This window comes from Panthera uncia, chromosome A2, assembly GCF_023721935.1.
Source record: "Panthera uncia isolate 11264 chromosome A2, Puncia_PCG_1.0, whole genome shotgun sequence".
Classification (NCBI taxonomy): domain Eukaryota; kingdom Metazoa; phylum Chordata; class Mammalia; order Carnivora; family Felidae; genus Panthera; species Panthera uncia.
Window position 1 is genome coordinate 140562076 of NC_064816.1, and position 19079 is coordinate 140581154.

The 19079-nt window shown below is 42.0% G+C and overlaps 1 protein-coding gene across 3 annotated transcripts in view; it reads left to right on the plus strand.

The window, feature by feature from the left end:
* Positions 1–19079, plus strand: part of NRF1 (nuclear respiratory factor 1) — a 149208-nt gene that overhangs the window by 92286 nt on the left and 37843 nt on the right. The window contains exons 6-10 of one of the 3 annotated variants that reach the window (XM_049641832.1): positions 4286–4444; positions 5217–5414; positions 6028–6129; positions 9972–10130; positions 12506–12663. In XM_049641832.1, the coding sequence (XP_049497789.1) occupies positions 4286–4444; positions 5217–5414; positions 6028–6129; positions 9972–10130; positions 12506–12663 (776 nt within the window). The remainder of the gene's footprint in view (positions 1–4285; positions 4445–5216; positions 5415–6027; positions 6130–9971; positions 10131–12505; positions 12664–19079) is intronic. The other 2 variants (XM_049641833.1, XM_049641835.1) reach the window with 2 other exon arrangements.

Sequence of the window (19079 nt, forward strand, 5' to 3'; positions counted from 1 at the left end):
CTGGATTTCAGCGCAAGTCATGGTCTCATGGTTCATGAGTTCTAGCCCTGCATTGGGCTCTGTGCTGACAGGGCAGAGCCCGCTAGGCATTCTCTCTCTCCCCCTCCCTCTCTGCCCCTGCCCCAAGTGTGTGTGCTCTCTCTGTCAAAATAAATAAATAAACTTAAAAAAAAGTCTGATGGAAAATTGCCTTTTTCAGTGAAGTCACATTATTTCTGTGCATTTAAAAGCAAAGAACAGTCTTCATCCCCCAAATGTACAGACTGGACAAGTGAACTTTTACTGTACAAAGTGCTTTTTACCTCTTGTTTTGATATGTGGGCAAATTTATACAGTTGGTAATTAATAAAAATCTAAAATCTGCCTCTGAATCAGAATTTGTACACCAGCAGTTAAATTGCACTCTGGTCCCATTTTTTAACTTTTAATGGAAGTCTTGGCCTGTGGTTGTAACCATCCCCTCCCCCCCCCTCCCCCCGCTCCACCGTGTTGCTTGTTTCTCCTACTCTCTTCTTCCCAGGGCTTTGAAACATTTCCTATCCAGGTTTCTGACACATAGAACATCTTTGACAGGCTTCCTAGGTCTTGTTCTCTCTTTCTTCTAATTATGGTTACACTGAGTCCCATTTTCTAATAATTTCCATTAGTAATCTGCTTGTACACTTTAAAAAAAATGCTCAGGGTCGCCTGGGTGACTCTGTCAGGTAAGCGTCTGACTTCAGCTCAGATCATGATCTCATGGTTTGTGAGTTCGAGCCCCACGTCAGGCTCTGTGCTGACAGCTCAGAGCCTGGAGACTGTTTCAGATTCTGTTTCTCCCTCTCTCTCTGGCCCTCCCTGGCTCGTGCTCTGTCTTTCAAAAATAAATAAACATTAAAAAAGGAAAAAAAAATTTTTAATGCTTGAAGATCCCGCAGAACAAATCACCTGCACTATCTATGTATTGGGGCATGTGAGTAATAACTCCCTTCCTGAAGGCATGGAATTGGTCTAGATGGTCGCTTTTTGATTCTAGCATTCTTTATTTCTCTTCTTCAACCATGTTTACACAGATACTTACAAACTCATTCTTCTGCCTCTTCTGCATTTTTTCACCATACCCACCTTGAAGAACTAAGGATAAATATCTTTCCGTACATCACTGTGTTTAGTATTAGAAAACCATTTCAGAACATTGGTTTTTTTCATTGAATTTGGAGAGGCGGGTGCCTGGGTGGTTCAGTCGGTTGGATGTCTGACTCTTGGTTTTGGCTCAGGTAGTGATCTCACTGTTTGTGGGTTCAACGCCCACGTCGTGCTCTGTGCTGACAATGAGCCTGTTGGGATCCTTTCTCTCCCAAGGCTCTATCTCTCTCTCATATTAAATAAATAAACTTAAAAAAAAGAGGGCTGATGACTGAAGTAATAATAGTAAAACTGCTATTCATTCAATGCAGCTATGTATATATACCCACTATGTGATCCTTTGAATTGACCCTATATGCTTGCCATTATCATTACTGCTTTGCAGTTGAGGGAATTAAGATTCAGAGAGCGAGCTAGTGTTCCGAGCCAACTCTCTGAGTCTAGAGCTTGTGTTCTTATTGAGTGATTGAGAACAAACTGACTCAAGAAGTAGTCAAGATCTATTTCACAAAGAATGTGGGATTTGCTGGGCAATAGGGAACAAGTGTCGGCTTGAAGCTTGAGAAGGTGCTCCCACGGGGGGAACAAATCCGAAGGCATAGAAGCAGAAATGAGTTCAGTTTATAAGACAGTGCAGAGACTCACCTAATGAGGACCAAGGCTGCTTGTTGGCAATTAGCGGAAACTGAGTGTGGTGGGAGGCCAGGCTGTGGCAGGTGGCAAAGCTGGACAGAGGAGTCCAGTTGAGTTGCTAGTAGTGAGAAGCCATTTGAAAGTTTTTGAGCACTGGAGCTGCGCAGCATTTAGGGAAACCTGTCTGTTAAGGATACATGGGATGGGAAGAGGGGAGAATGTGGAATTACACAACAAGGTCATCTGGAAGGATGCACTAGCCTTGGGCTGGGAAGTGGGGACAAAGGTGGGACTAGAGAAGAAGTGATGGAGAGCCCAGGCACTTCAAAGAAGAAAGAGCTGAACCTGCACGGAGTAGCTAGATGGGTTTGAAGGAAAGAGTTAAAGCTGACCGAGATTTTGAGCTTGGCTGTCTAGGGAAAGAAGGTGGGGTTCTCCTGGCCAAGAGTAAGACTTCAAGACTATAGGTGGTTGGAGAGAGGGCAGAGGAGGCTTTGAAGCGAGTAGGCTGGCGCTCTGCCCCCACTTCCCATAACCTATGAGTCCTTGAAACCCAGTGGAAAGCCTGATATGAGAGAGCCAAAATGCAAGACAGCCATGTGCCAGGGTGACCCAGGACTGGGGAGTGTGGGAGACTGTGGTGCGAATGGGTGGGGCGTCAGAAGCTGGAAGTCAGAATTAGAGAACGCGTGAGGTTCCAGGCGGGATTTGAGCAGACTCTGACAGCGAGTTCTTTCTGAACACTGTCGTCTTTTGTTAATTTAAAGGTATTTAGCCTTCTTATTTCATTAATCTCCAGCCTCTGCTAGGTACAGATATAAAGAACTCTCCTTTTGGAGAATGTTCGTTCATGGGATTAGAAGAAAAGAGACGGACGAAAGCCCTTTTTTTTTTATGAGGAAATGCAAATATTGTGTGTGAGGATTAAGCCTTTTCCTTCTCTGTGTGTCTGAGGCTAGAAAAAGACACACTCCCAGGAAACTAAGATAAAGGGAAAAATGACTTTGAGATGCACTTTCTTAAAATAACTGAAGAGATGACCTCATGAGCCAGCTGATAGCCTGGGTTTGCAAACGGATACATTTCTATTAGCCTGCTGCTTGATGTCGCAGAGCCAAATATATATGGAGTGTATTATATCATATCCTGTAGGCAGGAGACTGTCTGGGAGAGGCGGACTCGGGGAGGTGAAGTGGCAGGCTGGGCACAAGGATTGACCATGTAAATATCGTCAACCAGAGCTCTGTTTATTAGGGAAGCATGATTCCCTATTATTATATGATATGATAATTATATAAGAATTGGTATCATCTTCTGGTAAAATATTATTCAAATAAGAACACCTCATATTTAAATAGGCTCTTCAGTATAAAAGTGGTGTTGCACTCATTCTCTCATTAATACTTAAGTATTTCCATTTCTGTTCCCCCCCCCCCCCCCCTTCTCTCTCTTTTACACCTGCAAGCCCATGTCCTTGGGTCTGACTCATTGCCGAAATTGTCTTATCCTTTTGGTCTTTAGGTATAGAGGCAGTGTGAGTGTGTCCTTAGTTGAAGGATGCTGCTTATCTCTGAAGTGTTGCAGGGGTTAAAAGGAAAGCAGTAGGTCTGGGGAGGGATGTTATAATTTGATTAATTGCTTCTCTTGCCAAAAATCATTGTAGACAATTAAGAATGTTCACAAAGTAGGCTCCCCTTCTCCTCCAACATATACTCAATATGGTTACTGTGCCAGGAGATAAAGAATGGCCGTTGTCTCTGGTTTAACACCTGCTTGGTCTGGATTCAGTTTGTAAAATAAATCTGCATGAAGTCCATAATGTGTTTAAGATGACATATGCTTCACTCTGTTTGTATGTCAGACTCACAGACATTGGCCTAGCATACTAGAAATTTTCAGGAAAAGCTTTAGGGTCATTTTCCCTTTTTAAGTAGAGCCTATTTATTTTCCTGTTTGTAAACAACCAGCTTCCTGAATTCTCTTGCTGTTTATGGTAGTTTTTCATTTGATTCTCTGGGGTTTTCCAGACGCACAGTCATGTCACCTACAAATAATGATGATTCTACCTGCTCCTCACCTCTTATTTCCCTTATCTAATTGCCAGGTTCCTAACTCCAGAACAATACTGAAAACATGTTGACTTTGTTAGACACCTTGAATGCATGGAAAACTGTAGAAGGGAAATGAGGGAAATATCATCAGTAGTATCTTAGGGAGAAATCAAACTTGAGGGCAGGTATTCATCTTCTAAGGACAAGTAGGGGCTGTGAAATACAGCTTAATGTATACTTTACCAACACACACACACACACACACACACACACACACACACACGTGTATAATTCTCAGTCACCCATGGAGCTGTGGTAACCTGTGGAAAACAATGGGTTCTCATCATTCACATCTTGGAATTCTCTGGGACCCTCCAGGAAAGCTCTCTGTTTTATTATCTTAGAATTTGGTGGAAGATACAAAGACATCCCAGATGTCCTTCATGACTGCTGATGACCACACTCTTGTCTTCTAGGCCCAGCTTCGGGCATTTATTCCAGAGATGCTCAAGTACTCCACAGGTCGGGGAAAACCAGGCTGGGGCAAAGAAAGCTGCAAGCCCATCTGGTGGCCTGAAGATATCCCGTGGGCAAACGTCCGGAGCGACGTCCGCACAGAAGAGCAAAAGCAGAGGGTGAGGGTTTCTCAGACCTGAGTAGCCTGTTGTTTTTCCATTCTGAATCAACTATGCTAAAAAGCCTAAAAACATGTGTGTGATAGTTGAACCTGTCTCCCAAAAGAAGTTTGATATTCTCTGATTTGCAGCCTTTCCCATTCATCACATCATCACTGTAGACGTGGGATGGGTCCCTGAATTTACACTTCCTTCTGCCTAGTTGCCTTTTGGAGCAGTTTTTATATTATGAGATGATTGGAAAAAAAGGAAGAAACTTCAGGAAAAAGCATTAATTACTTCAAAGACTTAGAAATGTCCTTATTCCTGGTTAGCAAGAACCACCGTTGAAAAATATAAATAATAGAATTAGATGTGAAGTTGGTAGAGGCTGCTGATAACGACACTTTTTAAAAAGGTGGACTCAACTAATTTTCATCCCTTGCCTTTTCCGCATATTTGTTTCTTAGCTTGGAAGTTTATTGGGAATCTTAACATAAAGTTCTTGGCAAAAGAGTAAGCTTCTTTTGTGAGAAGTTTAAGAGTTGGCCTCAGGTTAGGATGGCGTATAAAACCCAAAACCTAAACCAGACTTTGCTCAGGAAGGAAACCGGTGGGAGATCTGTGGCGTTTAGCGCCGAGTTTCTTTGTGCCACAATCGGCCTAAGGGAGCTCACTCTGTATAGGTTTGATTTGGTTTGTTACATAAGCAGCTGCTTATTCCGTAGTGGGACTGAATGACCAACATTCTGTGTGACTTTTTAAATGTGCTTTTCTGGTCTTTTGGTGACAGGTTTCATGGACCCAGGCACTACGGACCATAGTTAAAAACTGTTATAAACAGCATGGGCGGGAGGACCTTTTGTATGCTTTTGAAGATCAGCAAACACAAACACAGGCCACAACCACACACAGTATAGCCCATCTTGTACCATCACAGACCGTAGTCCAGACCTTTAGTAACCCTGACGGCACTGTCTCACTTATCCAGGTGAGTAAAACTATGGTTACGAAACTGTGGTTTCTGAGCTGGACCCGTGGGCACCTCACCTCAGACTGGAGAAAGTTTGCTTCATGTAAAAACCCTTATGCAACTTTTTAAAGCGCCTCAAGATCTATCTGAAATTTATTTTTAAAAAATATTTTAAATTGTTCCCAATTTGTTAACTACAGAGCTATAAGATAGCTTTTCTGGACATTTCTCGAACAAAGCACTATAAAAATGGCATCTTTTTTATGCTTTCATTCTGTCAGGGGCTAGGAGCTATTCCTTCTAAATTACCTCTTCTGAGGTAAAACGCGATTTGTTAGTAGATAGGGAATGTCTAAAATTCAGATTGGGATAAGAGTAGAAAGTTGGTTGACTGATACCGGGCACCGGTGGCGAAACATGATAGCTTCTAATATTGATTTATTTGGTTGAAATAAAATTCTGGAACTCCTGTAAGTGTCTGGGACGACTTTAGAAACTCATTTCACGTTACGAAGCATATTAACCAGTACCTGTGCTGGATTGTGGATTAAATGAATCTTGGCTTCTGAGTAAAGGAAAAGGTAGAAGAATCCATCCACTGACACGTCTCACTTTCCATATTTTTCTTTAGGTTGGTACAGGGGCAACAGTAGCCACATTGGCTGATGCTTCAGAATTGCCAACCACAGTCACTGTTGCCCAAGTGAATTATTCTGCTGTGGCTGATGGAGAGGTAAGAAAGAGGATTTGTTCCGCAGCCGCTTAAATACTTAAATGTGTAGGTGAGGGAGTAGTTAGGGTCCAGAAGACAACGACACCAGGCAGCTTACACATCTGTAGCATAAACCTTTTGAAACATCAGACCGTGACAGTTTTGCAGAGTATCTCATGCTGTGTATGTGAATTATAATAATTGAAAGTGCTAGATCTTTATGATTTAGACCAGTCAGAAACTTACAACTTTACGTTTGCAACAGAGCATTTTTGTATAACACATAGCAAAAAGAGATTATCTGTGTCATACTTTTATGCTGCGAATCCCAAAGAATTTGATCGTTGGGCTTAATTTTTTAACAATTGGATCGTTAAAACTAGAGCTGACCAAAGAGTTCTTTGAAGGGATAAATATGTTTGTAAATCAGTAGTCATCAGTTATTACATTTTAAATATGCCTTTGAAAAGACCTTATGAGAAAATACTCCTCTACCAAAATCAAGGTAACCATGGGATGTTAACCTAAAGGTAGCTACCTTTAACTGAGCACTTGATAAACTAAGTGCTCAACCCTCTATTAAGAATAGGTTCTGTTATCATCTTCACTTTATAGATGAGAAAACAGAAACATGTAGAGGTTAGGTGACTTGCCCAAAGTCACAGGATAAGTGTCGGAGCTGTGTAACACGTTTAGAAACTGCTCTCTAGGCTCTGAGCTCTGAGCCATCAGTGAAGGTCAGGAAAGGGTTCGTTAAGGCACTGCAGGCTTTTCCCCTAAAGGTACCACCCTGGTACCTGGTACCTGGTACCTTCACCACTTCCCTGAAGTGGGAAAAACAGCGAACAAATGTCAAAGAGCAGTGTTAGAAATAAAGCTAAAGGTACCCTTGTTCAAAACCATGGCGCATTTCCACTCAGAACACCACAAAGCCATTTTCACTTGTGCAGCTCAGGAAAGGGAGAGAACCGATAAAAGTCTCATGGCTAGGGGGATGAAGAGAAACAACCGGGCTACCCGGTCAGCCAGCATGAAGTGAGCCCCTGCCATAACGCAATGATGTGTTAGATGCGCGGAGTTGATTTACACAGGAACCCTGCTCCTCAAGAAGCTCCTGTCTGGAGGGGGAGAGAAATGTCTGCAGAAATGAACCATGGTCCATGCTGTAGGACATGCTGCACAGTGGTCTATGCCTTCAGGAGAGATTGTTTCCAGCTAGGGAGTCTGAGGTTTGGGGGCAGGAGCCAGCGTTTGGTTTTGCAGTATAGAAAGGTAACAGTCAAGAGGATATTTACTTTTAGAAGCATATAAACATCATGTAAGAGTATGGAATAGCTGAGGGAAAAACTCGTCAGTCCCCAAACACTAAAACTGGAGGGCTCTCCTTGACGTGTGAAACAGAGAGAAAAGACAGTGGTGGGTGCGTTTACTGAATTTGTTAACTCTTTGACTTATTCAAAGTTATCAACCATATCTCCTCCCTACTGGATGTTTCGTGATACTATTTAAAGAAAGTGACTTTGTGTTTCTTAAACACTTCTCTAGGGACTAATTCTTTGGAGCCCATTTTACTAAATAACTTCACATATATGGTGGTAATTAACACATTCAGAAGTTCACGGAAAAATATGAAGAATAAAAAAAAAAATCTCAGTTACTTACCTAGGGCTTTTTCAGCACACTAACATTATTTATAAGTCATCTGTTGTAGAAGTGGGTGGATGACAGAAATAGCCTGCTGGTACACACCCAAATTCAGTCAGATTAAAAAAAAAAAAAACAAAAAAAACTCCTCCCACACTTCCAATGAAACAAAACAAAGAGGAGAAGGACAGGTTATCTCAGAAAGTGACAAAATGTTTTCCATTTTATAGTGTGATTTATTTGGCTTCTCATTTGTCCTAGATGTTGACGTGGTTGTTAGCCTCTCAGTTGTGAGCTGTAAGAACTGAAATTACTCAAAATACCTCACTACTTAACGGCAGATAAGACCACATCAAGTTAATGAAACATTACATCAGATGACTCAGTAAAAACATCCTACTGCCTTTTATTTAGCATCTTTTCTCCCAAGGAATAGAAAGTACTCTACAAAAATAAACGATACCTACACTTTTAGAAGTTGTGAGGTCATTTTGTTATCCTAACCTTGCCTGTGAGAGGGAGCTCTTACCATTAGACCACACTGCCTTCGAAATCCAGTTAGTTACCTTTATTTACATTGATTAGAAGGACCACTGGGGGCCTGTCTCTTGTGGTAATATATGGTCTCCCAAATCTTTTTGAGTACTCTTTTTGAGTACTCTGTGTGCTCAGAATACCCAATAATTCTAAGTACAGTTGACCCTTGAACAGCATGAGAGATAAGGGCGCTGATCCCCCTGTGCAGTCAAATTCACGTACAACTTTGACTCCTTCAAAATTTAATAGCCTACGATCAAGCAGAAGCCTTACTGATAACATAAACAATCAATTAGCACGTGTTTTGTATGTTACATGTGTTGTATCCTGTATTCTTACAATAAAACAAGCTAAAGAAAATGTTATTAAGAAAATTATAAGGAAAACACGCTTACAGTACTGTACTACTGTGTTTATTGAAAAACAAATCCACTTATAAGCAGACCCAGAGAGTTCAAACCTGTGTTGTTCCAGGGTTGACTGTAGTTTCAAAGAAACAAAAAAATCTCTCACCTTAGGCAGCTTTAAACTAATTAAGGACACAGAACAAGTTGCATAGACATTTAGAAATGAACAAGGAAAGAATTTCAAAATATTGTGAAATAAACTATGTTGATTTCAAAGTATTTATACAATTTCAGTTTTGATGGCATATTTGCAAATGCACATGAGTTTGAGAATTTACTCTGTTGTGTGATAAGACCACCAGTTGGTAGTGGTGATGTTAATTGCATTTAAGTGGCAGGAAAGTCAAATTTTGAAATAGAATGGTATCCGATTATCATGGTACATGTGGTTCTGTTAGAAGAAGAAGAAACCAAAGTACAAAGACATTGGAGATATGAATTTTAAAGTTGTGTTGTGTTTTTTTTTTTTTTTGAAGTTTATTTATTTTGAGAGAGAGAGTGCAAAGTGGGGTAGGGGCAGAGAGAGATGAGAGAGAGAGAATAATGCCAGACAGTCCCGATGTGGGGCTCCAACTCACGAACCATGAGATCATGACCTGAGCTGAAATCAAGAGTCGGACGATTAACCGACTGAGCCACCCAGACACCCCGGAGACATGAATTTAAAACTGAACCATCAACACGTAACAATAACAGTAGCACGACTTACTTTAGATGGTTTTTTTAACGAATGTCAGTTTAACTGAGATCCAGGTAGGCTAAAGAACAAGTAGGAAAACATGAATAAAGGAATACGTTCTCCATCCTGCCATTCAGTATACTTTCTGAGCCCTATGCCAGGTACTATAGATTCTGTAGATACAGGAAATTAAAGGCTGCTCTTGCTCTTCAGGAGCACACAGGTAGGTGGTAGAGAAAAACATACCAAAGCACAATGGCAATGAGGTAAGAATTTAGTAGAAGCAAGCCTGGGGTGCTGTGGAACACAGAGGAGAGGTCCTGAGCCTTGGACCATAGGGGAGTGGAGTTGTCTGGGCTCCTTCGGGCTCACCTGAGTTCAGACTAGAAGGGTGAACGGGAAGCAAAGCTGGGAGTTGTGTTCCTGTCAAAAGGAGTGCACGCAGCGCACTGCACTGGGAAAGCGTGGAAGGGCCTCGGGGTTCACTGTAGCTAGAGGGATAAGAGTAACCACAGTTTGGAGGGCCTCGTTGGAGTGGGTCTCTCAGAAAAGCATTGATGCTAACTGTACATCCTCTGAATATCTTTCCCTCCTAGGGCTTGGGGCCCTTTCTCTGGGACATGGTGACATCCGGCATAGATAACCACACAGTGGCTCCCAACAGATGGAAAGGGAGAGCAACAAGAGCTCAAGCAAATACAACTAAAGCACTGAGGCTGAAGAATAGGAAATTCCAAAGAAATGTTAACACCCAAGTGATTTATTTATCACCTGCCATTATTCTGAATAGAAATCTCTTCGTCTGCTTCTTCTTCCTACTTCCTCTCTACCCTTTGCCACCATCCATTAATCTTTCATGCCATATAATTTAACTTCCTTAAAGTATACTGTATATGGCAACTTTCTAATACCATTTTTACTGCAAATACAGTTGTAACTAAATGTGTATACATTAAATTGCTACCATTGGAGTCTGAGTCTTGGGAGAGCTGCACTAGGCCAAGCTCTGCAGTGGGATGGGCAAAAATCTAGACGGGCAGATCTGGAAAGAGGAAGACTGTTTAATGGCAAAAGGTGACAGGGCTGGCCGGCTTCGGCTGGTGTTTTGAGCGCGATCATAGACCATCTGCGGATTCGCGGTGTAGCTTGCCGTTGAAAGTGGCATTATTTACACTGACACTCACTGGAGTAATGAAATCAAAGAGATACTAACTCCCGGGAAGCAAGAGTTTTGTGAGTTCCCAAGTGGGCAAATTTGCAGCTCTAAGGGAAGGAAGTGGGATGTCTCTGCCTCTTAGTGACGGGCCCTGAAGTTTTGCTGGCACAAGCCACTGCCTGTGCGAACTCAGGGCGAAAACTAGGGTAGTTCAAAGGAGCGTCCCATTTTCTGGGAGGCTTTTGACAGGCATTCTGAGAAGCACCATCACAATCTAAGTGTGGTCATAGAACCAAAGCAGGAGGCATTTTAAATCTCTACCTCTCCTAAGCTTGGGACACAGTAAACATGCAGGAGGCACGAGGTCTCCGCTCACCGGGCCCAAGCAGTACGAATCAGGAATAGTAAGAGCTCCAGTAAGCAGAGCTAATGTCCTGAGACCCGAGTCCATAGAAACATTGTACCTGAGCTGATTGATATGCCACCTACCATATTTTCGAATAGAAATTGCTTTCACGCTGTCCCTGCCTCTTTTTGTTTTTGAGGGGGAATAATTCATCAACTAACACGTATCGAGCAAAACCGACTGAAGTAGCTAGATACGGGTATCTAGGACTGAGAAACCTCTAAATGTGGTTCTCAATTAGGGCAGCCCCCACCACACACCCAGGACATTTGATAATATCTGGAGATGTTTTGGATTCTCATGACCGAGGAGGGTGCTGTTAGCATCTGGTAGTAGGTAGAAGCCAGGGATGCTGCTAAACGTCCTGCATGGCACAGGACAGCCCCCCACAGCAAAGACTTGTCTGGCTTCAAATGTTAATCGTGCCGATGCTGAGAACCCCTGTGCTAAATCTTGCACACCTGAAATCTAATCTGTCCTGTCACCAGAGGTTTTTGTTTGTTTTATTTTGTTTCTTCATAATTCTACCCCCCTCCCCGCCGACTAAAAGGCAAGCAGTTTTTGCTACATTAAAAAAAAAAAAATTGTTTCCTGAATTTGGCAGTTTCCATCAAAAATTAAAATACAGCATAACTGATATACAATCCCACTTCTAAGAATTCATTCTATAAATAGACTCCCCCAAAATATACAACATAGTATGTAAAGATAGACTAAAAACTACCTAAATGCCCTTTAAAAGATGGCTGGTTAAATAAATCATGGTGTACCTCTACAATACAATGCTTTGCAGCCATTGTTATGAATCATGAATGAATGAAGCAGTTTTATACATTCCAAAATAGAATCATTTCAGAGATGTGTTGTTGGCGAAACAAGCAAGGTACAAAAAGATAACAAAGAGTATGCTGCCATTTATATTTTTTAGGAAGGAGTAGAAAGGGGGAAATAGTGAGTGTGTGTGTGTAAATAAGCTTGCATATAAAGAGACTATCCCTGCAAAGCTACACAAGAAATAGGGAACAGTAGTCACCTCTGTACTCAAGGTCTGGAGTACTGGCATTATATGCCCTTGGGTACCATTTGAATGTTTTCAAAATTATATTTACTGTCTATTCAAAAGTGCTAATTTTTCAATTTTTTGGTTTAGTCACAATTTTCAATCTGAGCCATATCAATATATTACCTATTCAAAAGAACTCAAGAGAATAGGTAATACATTGATATGTCTCAGATATTTTTAAAAGTATACATTGGAAAATCTTGCTTTCTGTCTCCTATCCAACCTACTCCCACAACTCCCTTCCCCCCACACACACCAAGGAAAATAATTTCAATGGTTTCTTTTGTGTCCTTCCAAAATTTCTTTATGCAAATATAAGTAAATTCAAATATATATTCTAATACCCCCCTTTTCATACACAAAAGATAGCATACTAAAAACCCTGTTCTGTACATTGTAGGTCATGCTAATTTAAAAATGTGTCTGTATTTGGCTGAGCACATAGCAATGTATCATAGGCCTTTTGTGACTTTGATTCTTTACTGTCGTGTCCTCTCTGCCTCAGGTGGAACAAAATTGGGCCACGTTACAAGGAGGTGAGATGACCATCCAGACGACGCAAGCATCAGAGGCCACCCAGGCCGTGGCGTCACTGGCAGAGGCCGCAGTGGCAGCTTCTCAGGAGATGCAACAGGGAGCTACAGTCACCATGGCACTCAACAGGTGGAGGCAGGGGTGGGGGACTAGATGAGGATAGTGGATCTGCCCCTGCCTGTAGGTTGTAAAGAGAAATGTTGCACTTCAGTTTGTCACAGTTAGCAGTTGGAGCTTAATCCTCTCAGCCCACGGAGTATCGTCATTTGACGTATAACCAGCCTTTCCCAGCCCGTTCCTGCGCTCCGTCACCCGCCCCCACAGCCAGTCCTGCCTTCTGACTTCCAGCTCGAGTCTGCTGGTCAAGAGACCGTGATCCCTTTTCCTTTCTCCTATTCTGTGCCCTTTAACAAACCAAAAAACGCAAGGTTTGAGGACTTTGTGTTTTTAATGGGACCAAAGGATATAATAAAGCAAGAAGCTTCAGGATTGATTTTCTATTTACCCTACAAAACAAATTGCTTTTAGTCATTCTTTCACTTCTACAAAAGAAACCAGCTTTTTTTTTTTTTTACATTTATTTATTTATTTATTTATTTAATTATTTATTTTTGAGAGAGAGAGAGAGAGAGAGAGACAGAGTGCAAGGGGAGGGGCAGAGAGAGAGGGAGACGCAGGCTCCAGGCTCTGAGGTGTCAGCACAGAGCCCGACGTGGGGCTCGAACTCACGAACCACGAGATCATGACCTGAGCTGAAGTCGGACGCTTAACCGACTGAGCCACCCAGGCGCCCCTACACTTATTTATTTTTGAGAGACAGAAACAGTGAGAGGGGGAGGGACAGAGAGAAGGAGACACAGAATCCGAAGCAGGCTCCAGGCTCCGAGCTTTCAGCACAGAGCCCGACGCAGGGCTCGAACCCACGAACCGTGAGATCAGGACCTGAGCCGAAGTCGGATGCTTAACTGGCTGAGCCACCCAGTCACCCTGAAACTACTTTGTGTTAGGGACATTAATCCATTTAATCCATGTTGAGAGCTGATTTTACTGACTTTCCCGGAAATGTTTCCCTTATCAGTGACTTTCTGAAATCAGTTTTGGCTTACTGGGAAAAATCATTGAAATATTTCTTTTCAGGGATGTTTAGGAAGGGTGCTGCAGAATGGGACACTCCAGTGATTGAAGGTTTCCAAAACTAAATTATATTGTTCCCTGCTTGGTTTCCTTCTGTTGGTTCTGTTGACAGAAAAGATCATCCCCACATCATTCTTTTTCTTCTTCATTGCGGACATAATTTTATTTTCCAGCGGACCCAGGCATTTTAACCAATATTTAAGAGTGTGGGCCTTGAAGCCAGACAGTCTGGGTTTAAACTACAACTCCATCACCCACTTAGCTGTTTGACCTTGGATAATTTACTTGAACTCAGTGCCCAGGCTTTCCTCTTCTGTAAAATGGGGATACAAACAGCAGCTACCCCTGTTGGGTAGGGGTGTTGTGAGAACTGAGAAAGCCAATGCACGCGAGATCCGTAGATCAGTGCCTGGCATACGGTAGGTCTGCTGCCACCATTATGTGCACAGCTGTTGTTAGTCTCAGACAGTCACTGAACTCTTAGGACATGCCTACACTCTGCTAGGTAAGGTTGTAAATAAACAGCGCTCTAAGATACCATGCCTGCCCTCAAAGAAGTCATGTTATTAACACTGGGGAAATTGACTTAAGTAAAACAGTTAGTGAACACTATTCCTCAGAATTTAATGCACTGTTGAATCATGTAGTACACACCGCGAGCACTGCAGAAATTCAGAGGAAGGGGATCACCTCCTCCAAAATAGAAGAGTCAGCCGAAGTTTAGATCGGTTGTGATAAATAACTAGAAAGCCTCGATAAGCTGACGCACAAATGACTTCCGTGTGGCTGTATAGTATGGGGGGCTGAGAAGAAGGTTCTGAGGTCACATAGATTCAGGTTCGAATTCTAGCTCTGCCACTTACTAGCCATTTGATCTTGAGAAATTTAACCCCTAGGCCTTGGTTTCCTCATCATTATAAGGCTAATTCTCATCATATGGAATTAAAAAAGTTTCACGGAGATGATGTAAATAAAACTCTCATCGAAGTACACAGCCCCTAGTTAGCACTTCAGGAATTACAGTTATCATGTATTTTTCATTTTTTTAAGGTTTTATTTTAAAGTAATCACTACACCCAACGTGGGGCACAAACTCACAACCCCAAGACCAAGAGTCACATGCTCTACCAACTAAGCCAGCCAGGCACCCGAGGGTTATCATTTAAGTTGTATTTTCAATTTTGTGTATTCAGAATCACTTATAATGAGAACAGATTAGCAATAGAAGGTCAGTTAGGAAGAGGCGGACCAGGTGTGATTTGTTAAAGACTTGGAAACTAAAGTAGTAAGAGTGGTGGTAAAGTGACTGAGTTTGAAGGGAGTGTGGCCAGACTTGGTGGTTGATTAGGTATGGAGTGCACGAGCGCGCACACACACACACACACACACACACACACACACACTCACTCACTCACTCACTCACTCAGGGGTACTCTAAGTGACTTTTTTTCTTAGCCCATTGAACCATGTGGCTTTTCAATAACCTGAACGTCTTATTTGACCCCTTACGCTTTGGCCGAACCCCACTCCTTTGAGAAAGGACCACAAATAAACTTCCTAAAAAAGCCATGGCCAGGGTAGGAACCTCCCTCTGGCCTGGTAACCCCTTACTGTGGCATGGAGCCTACCCATTAAAGACCAGCAAAACTTGATTTCATTGAGCCAGCACCTTGGATATTCCAGTGAAGTGTGAGTGTCCTGGGAACCCTACACATAGTGGAAAATATGAGGCCCATTCTGGCTCCCTTTAGTGTAAGGAGCAGGGCTTATTTCTAAAGGCAAAGAGAGTAATGGTTTCCCCTGAGGGCTTGTTAACAAACTCACATGCAGCTGCGGTGGCTATAGTGTTTACTCCAAAGGAAGGAGAACATGGTTCACTGTGGCACGTAGGAGGAGTAAAGATGTTGAAATCTGTTTGCAATCAGTTCAGAACCCAGTGAGTGTTGGGGGATGGTGTTTTGCAGCCTCTGCTGAGGGTGAAGAAACCAAGCCTGGCAACGAAGACTAGACTATAGCAGGCTCCTAGGGGCTTTCTGATTCCAAGAGAGGTAACCCACTGGCCAGTGGCAGGAAGTTTGGACTTAAGACACGCACCCTTGGTGTTTGCTGCTTTGTGGGATGAGATGATACTCCCAGCCTCACCACAGAATTTGTTGCTGGAAATTATCTTAGAACTACACTGAGAAAGCCAGTCTTTGTTCCCATGGTAACAAAGTGATTTCTTAGCGCTGGTTCCTTCTAGCCTCTTTCAGGTGCGGTTGGAACAAGCATGGTTCTTTACTGATCACCTGCCCTCCGCTGCGCCGTAAGCGGCAGACGTGGGCGCAGAGTGAGGGGAGAGAGGGAAGCCGCACAGCATGGCAGGTGTGGAATAAGAAGACAGAGGAGCTCCTTCACCTGTTGGAGGGGAGATGGGGATAAGGACAGATGCAGGACAGACCTGTTTTTCAACCACGCTGTTTAAGAGTTTTGTGTAACAAGTCAGAACAAGGGCCCCGGGCTCAAACAGCCCACCCTGGCATTATAAATAATCCAAAGAGGTATAGAGAAACGGTCATTAAAAAATTTGGAAACTAGTTAATTTTTTAATTATTTTCAAAACACATATAAATCAGCATCTTTAGAAAGGAGATGGGGAGAGAATCAAAATGAACAAATGAAGTGCAGAGCATTACAGCTGGAAAAAAAAAAAAAAAAGTATTCAGCCAAACAACCAGAGGGGAAAGGAAGTGAAATCATCATGTGATTTGTTGCGATAAAAAGGTTAATTTGATGTTTCAGTGTGTTGGTTAAGCTGTCCTGGATTATATTCCCTCTTAAACAAGTAAATTTAAGTCAGTACAGCCCTTGCATATACAGATACATGATAAATATTTATAGACTGAATCTACATTTGCTCTAGTAGAAATTGACGCTGTGCTGTCGACACGAAGACAATTTTTACCGTCTCCTGTGACTCGGCGCTATGGGAAAGCAAAGGCTCGCATTGAGTTCTCTTGTTCCGGAACTTAGAGTTGCTTTTCTTTTGCTGTGAAGACACTGGGTTCAAAAAAAAAAGTGAATCATATTTTTGAGGAAAAATTGACTGGTTTTTTTTTAAATGAAAGTACTATTGACTTAAAATTAGACATATTTGTCAAAAACTTGTGAAGCAGTAGCTTAAAGCCCTTTTCATCCCTCTTCATCTTAGAAGTAAAGGTCATCTTTTTCTAGCAGTAAGTTTGCCCTCTCTCCATGAGATCTCGTGTCAGCGGTTTTAAAGTAGATTTGGAAATGAAGGCCTGCTGACCACAGGAGTCACAGCTGTCTTTATGCCCCCATGGAAAAGATCCCTCCCTCGCTGCTTTGCCTCTGGCCTCTGGCAGCCGATGAAATAACTGACCTCACTGGCCTATGGGCCTGTCATCCCCCTTTTACTGCTGCTCCCAGGTTGCATTAGGGTTGTGCTCGTTCACAGCCTTTCTTCTACCAAACATATTTTAGAAAGATGTTAAAGAAAATGACCTCGGGGCACCTGGGTGGCTCAGTCGGTTAAGCATCCGACTTCGGCTCAGGTCATGATCTTACAGTTTGTGAGTTCGAGCCCCGCGTCAGGCTCTGTGCTGACAGCTCAGAGCCTGCTTCAGATTCTGTGTCTCCTCTCTCTGCCCCTCCCCAACTTGTGCTCTGTCTCTCTGTGTCTCTCAAAAAATAAATAAATGTAAAAAATTTAAAAAAAGAAAAGAAAGAAAAAAAAATGACCTCAAATGTTTAGAGCTTCGGGCATGATGAAATAGGTGTGATTGGGTATAGGTGCATATCCACGTCAGGGTAGCTGCCCTCCCTTCATCGCCTGTAAAATTCCACACCGAAAACACGTGTCCAGGGGTTCCAAGACTGGCAGGACGTCACCTTTGATGGTCACAGAAATAAAATTATACACATTGTGATAAAAACTGGGGAATGAACAGTCACTGAGGTAACGTGTAAACAAAGATAGTATTTCCATATAAGCAGTTTTCATATACAGCTTCCTTCTTGCAAATACCACACTGCTGCAGCTTTTTGGAAAGAACAGACTCTTCAGCTTTCTAGGAAGTCTCAGGCCAGAGTATGAAATATTTTTGTCATTAATCAATGACACCTGGGTACTGCAAACTTGGCTGGTAGTGTTATTTGACATAAGTTTCTTAGAAAAATATTAAAGATTAAGGATGTAGACACTAAATCATCACTCATTTTACTATATCTAATAAAAACTCTTGAAGGACTTTGAAATTAAAGTCTACCATGTAAAGTGTAAAGAATAGCCTTGGTAGGAATTCCAGATCAAAGGTCCCCTTTAGTTCTAAATTCATGTTATAGATATCATGGAATGACTGGCTTTGGACATCATATCACCAAGAAGTGTGCCTCTGAGTGGAGGGTGATCTTAATTTTTACGGACTGCACGTGCACTCCATGACTGGTGAGCTTTTTGCTCAGGCTCAGTTAGTCCCCAAATGTTTATGAATGGGGGCGCCTGGCTGACTCAGGGGAGCATGGGACTCTTGATCTTGGGGTTGTGAGTTCGAGCCCCACAGTGGGTGTAGAGATTACTTTAAAAATATATATATATTTATATTATTCATAAATATATAAAAATATATAATAAATATATAAATATTCACAACTATTATAAGTCTATATAATATTTATGAAGGAAGCAAATAAATTTGAAATATATAACTATAACCTTGAACTAAGTAAAAGGATGCCTGGAAATTAAAAGTTGCCACAGATAAATGACGAGGAAAAAAAGCAGGGGGATCAGCAATTTTAATTTATTTATTATTTTGAATAAAGGTCGGAATGTTTACGTGGGGAAACAATGTTAGGTGAAAAAAGCAGGCTATAAAACTGTAGCAGTAAGTGTAATCCTCATTATTAGCTGTTTAAAGCTGTATTTAAGATTAGAAGGAAATAACTTATGTCTGTGATATTTTTAAAGTTTCTTTTATACTTAATGAAATTTTTACAAGCCTTCCGCATGTATTTTATTATCAGAAAAAGATAGCTTGAACACAGACATAAAAATTAAGTCAAGTTAGGAAGAGAGTGGGATTATTCTTTTTAATGAGACTTTTCTATCCATTGGGTTTCTTTGACTGCTTCCTAGAATCCTTATATTCCCCCAGGGAAATGATAGTGTCAGTTGCTTTACTTGTCTGCTGGCTTTCTTAAATGAAAGTGACACATGAGTGAGTGTGGTACATGTTGCTTTGCCCATAGTCAGGACATGTCTACCCTAACCAGTCCACAGTCCCTTACCCAACCCCACCTACAGCTTGTGACCACGAAGTGTGCCTGCCAGAGTTAGGCAAAGTCTGCAACTCAGAGCAAAGCTTATTCATCTGGCTTATTTGGTGTCAGATCCAGGCCTTTGCCCCCCC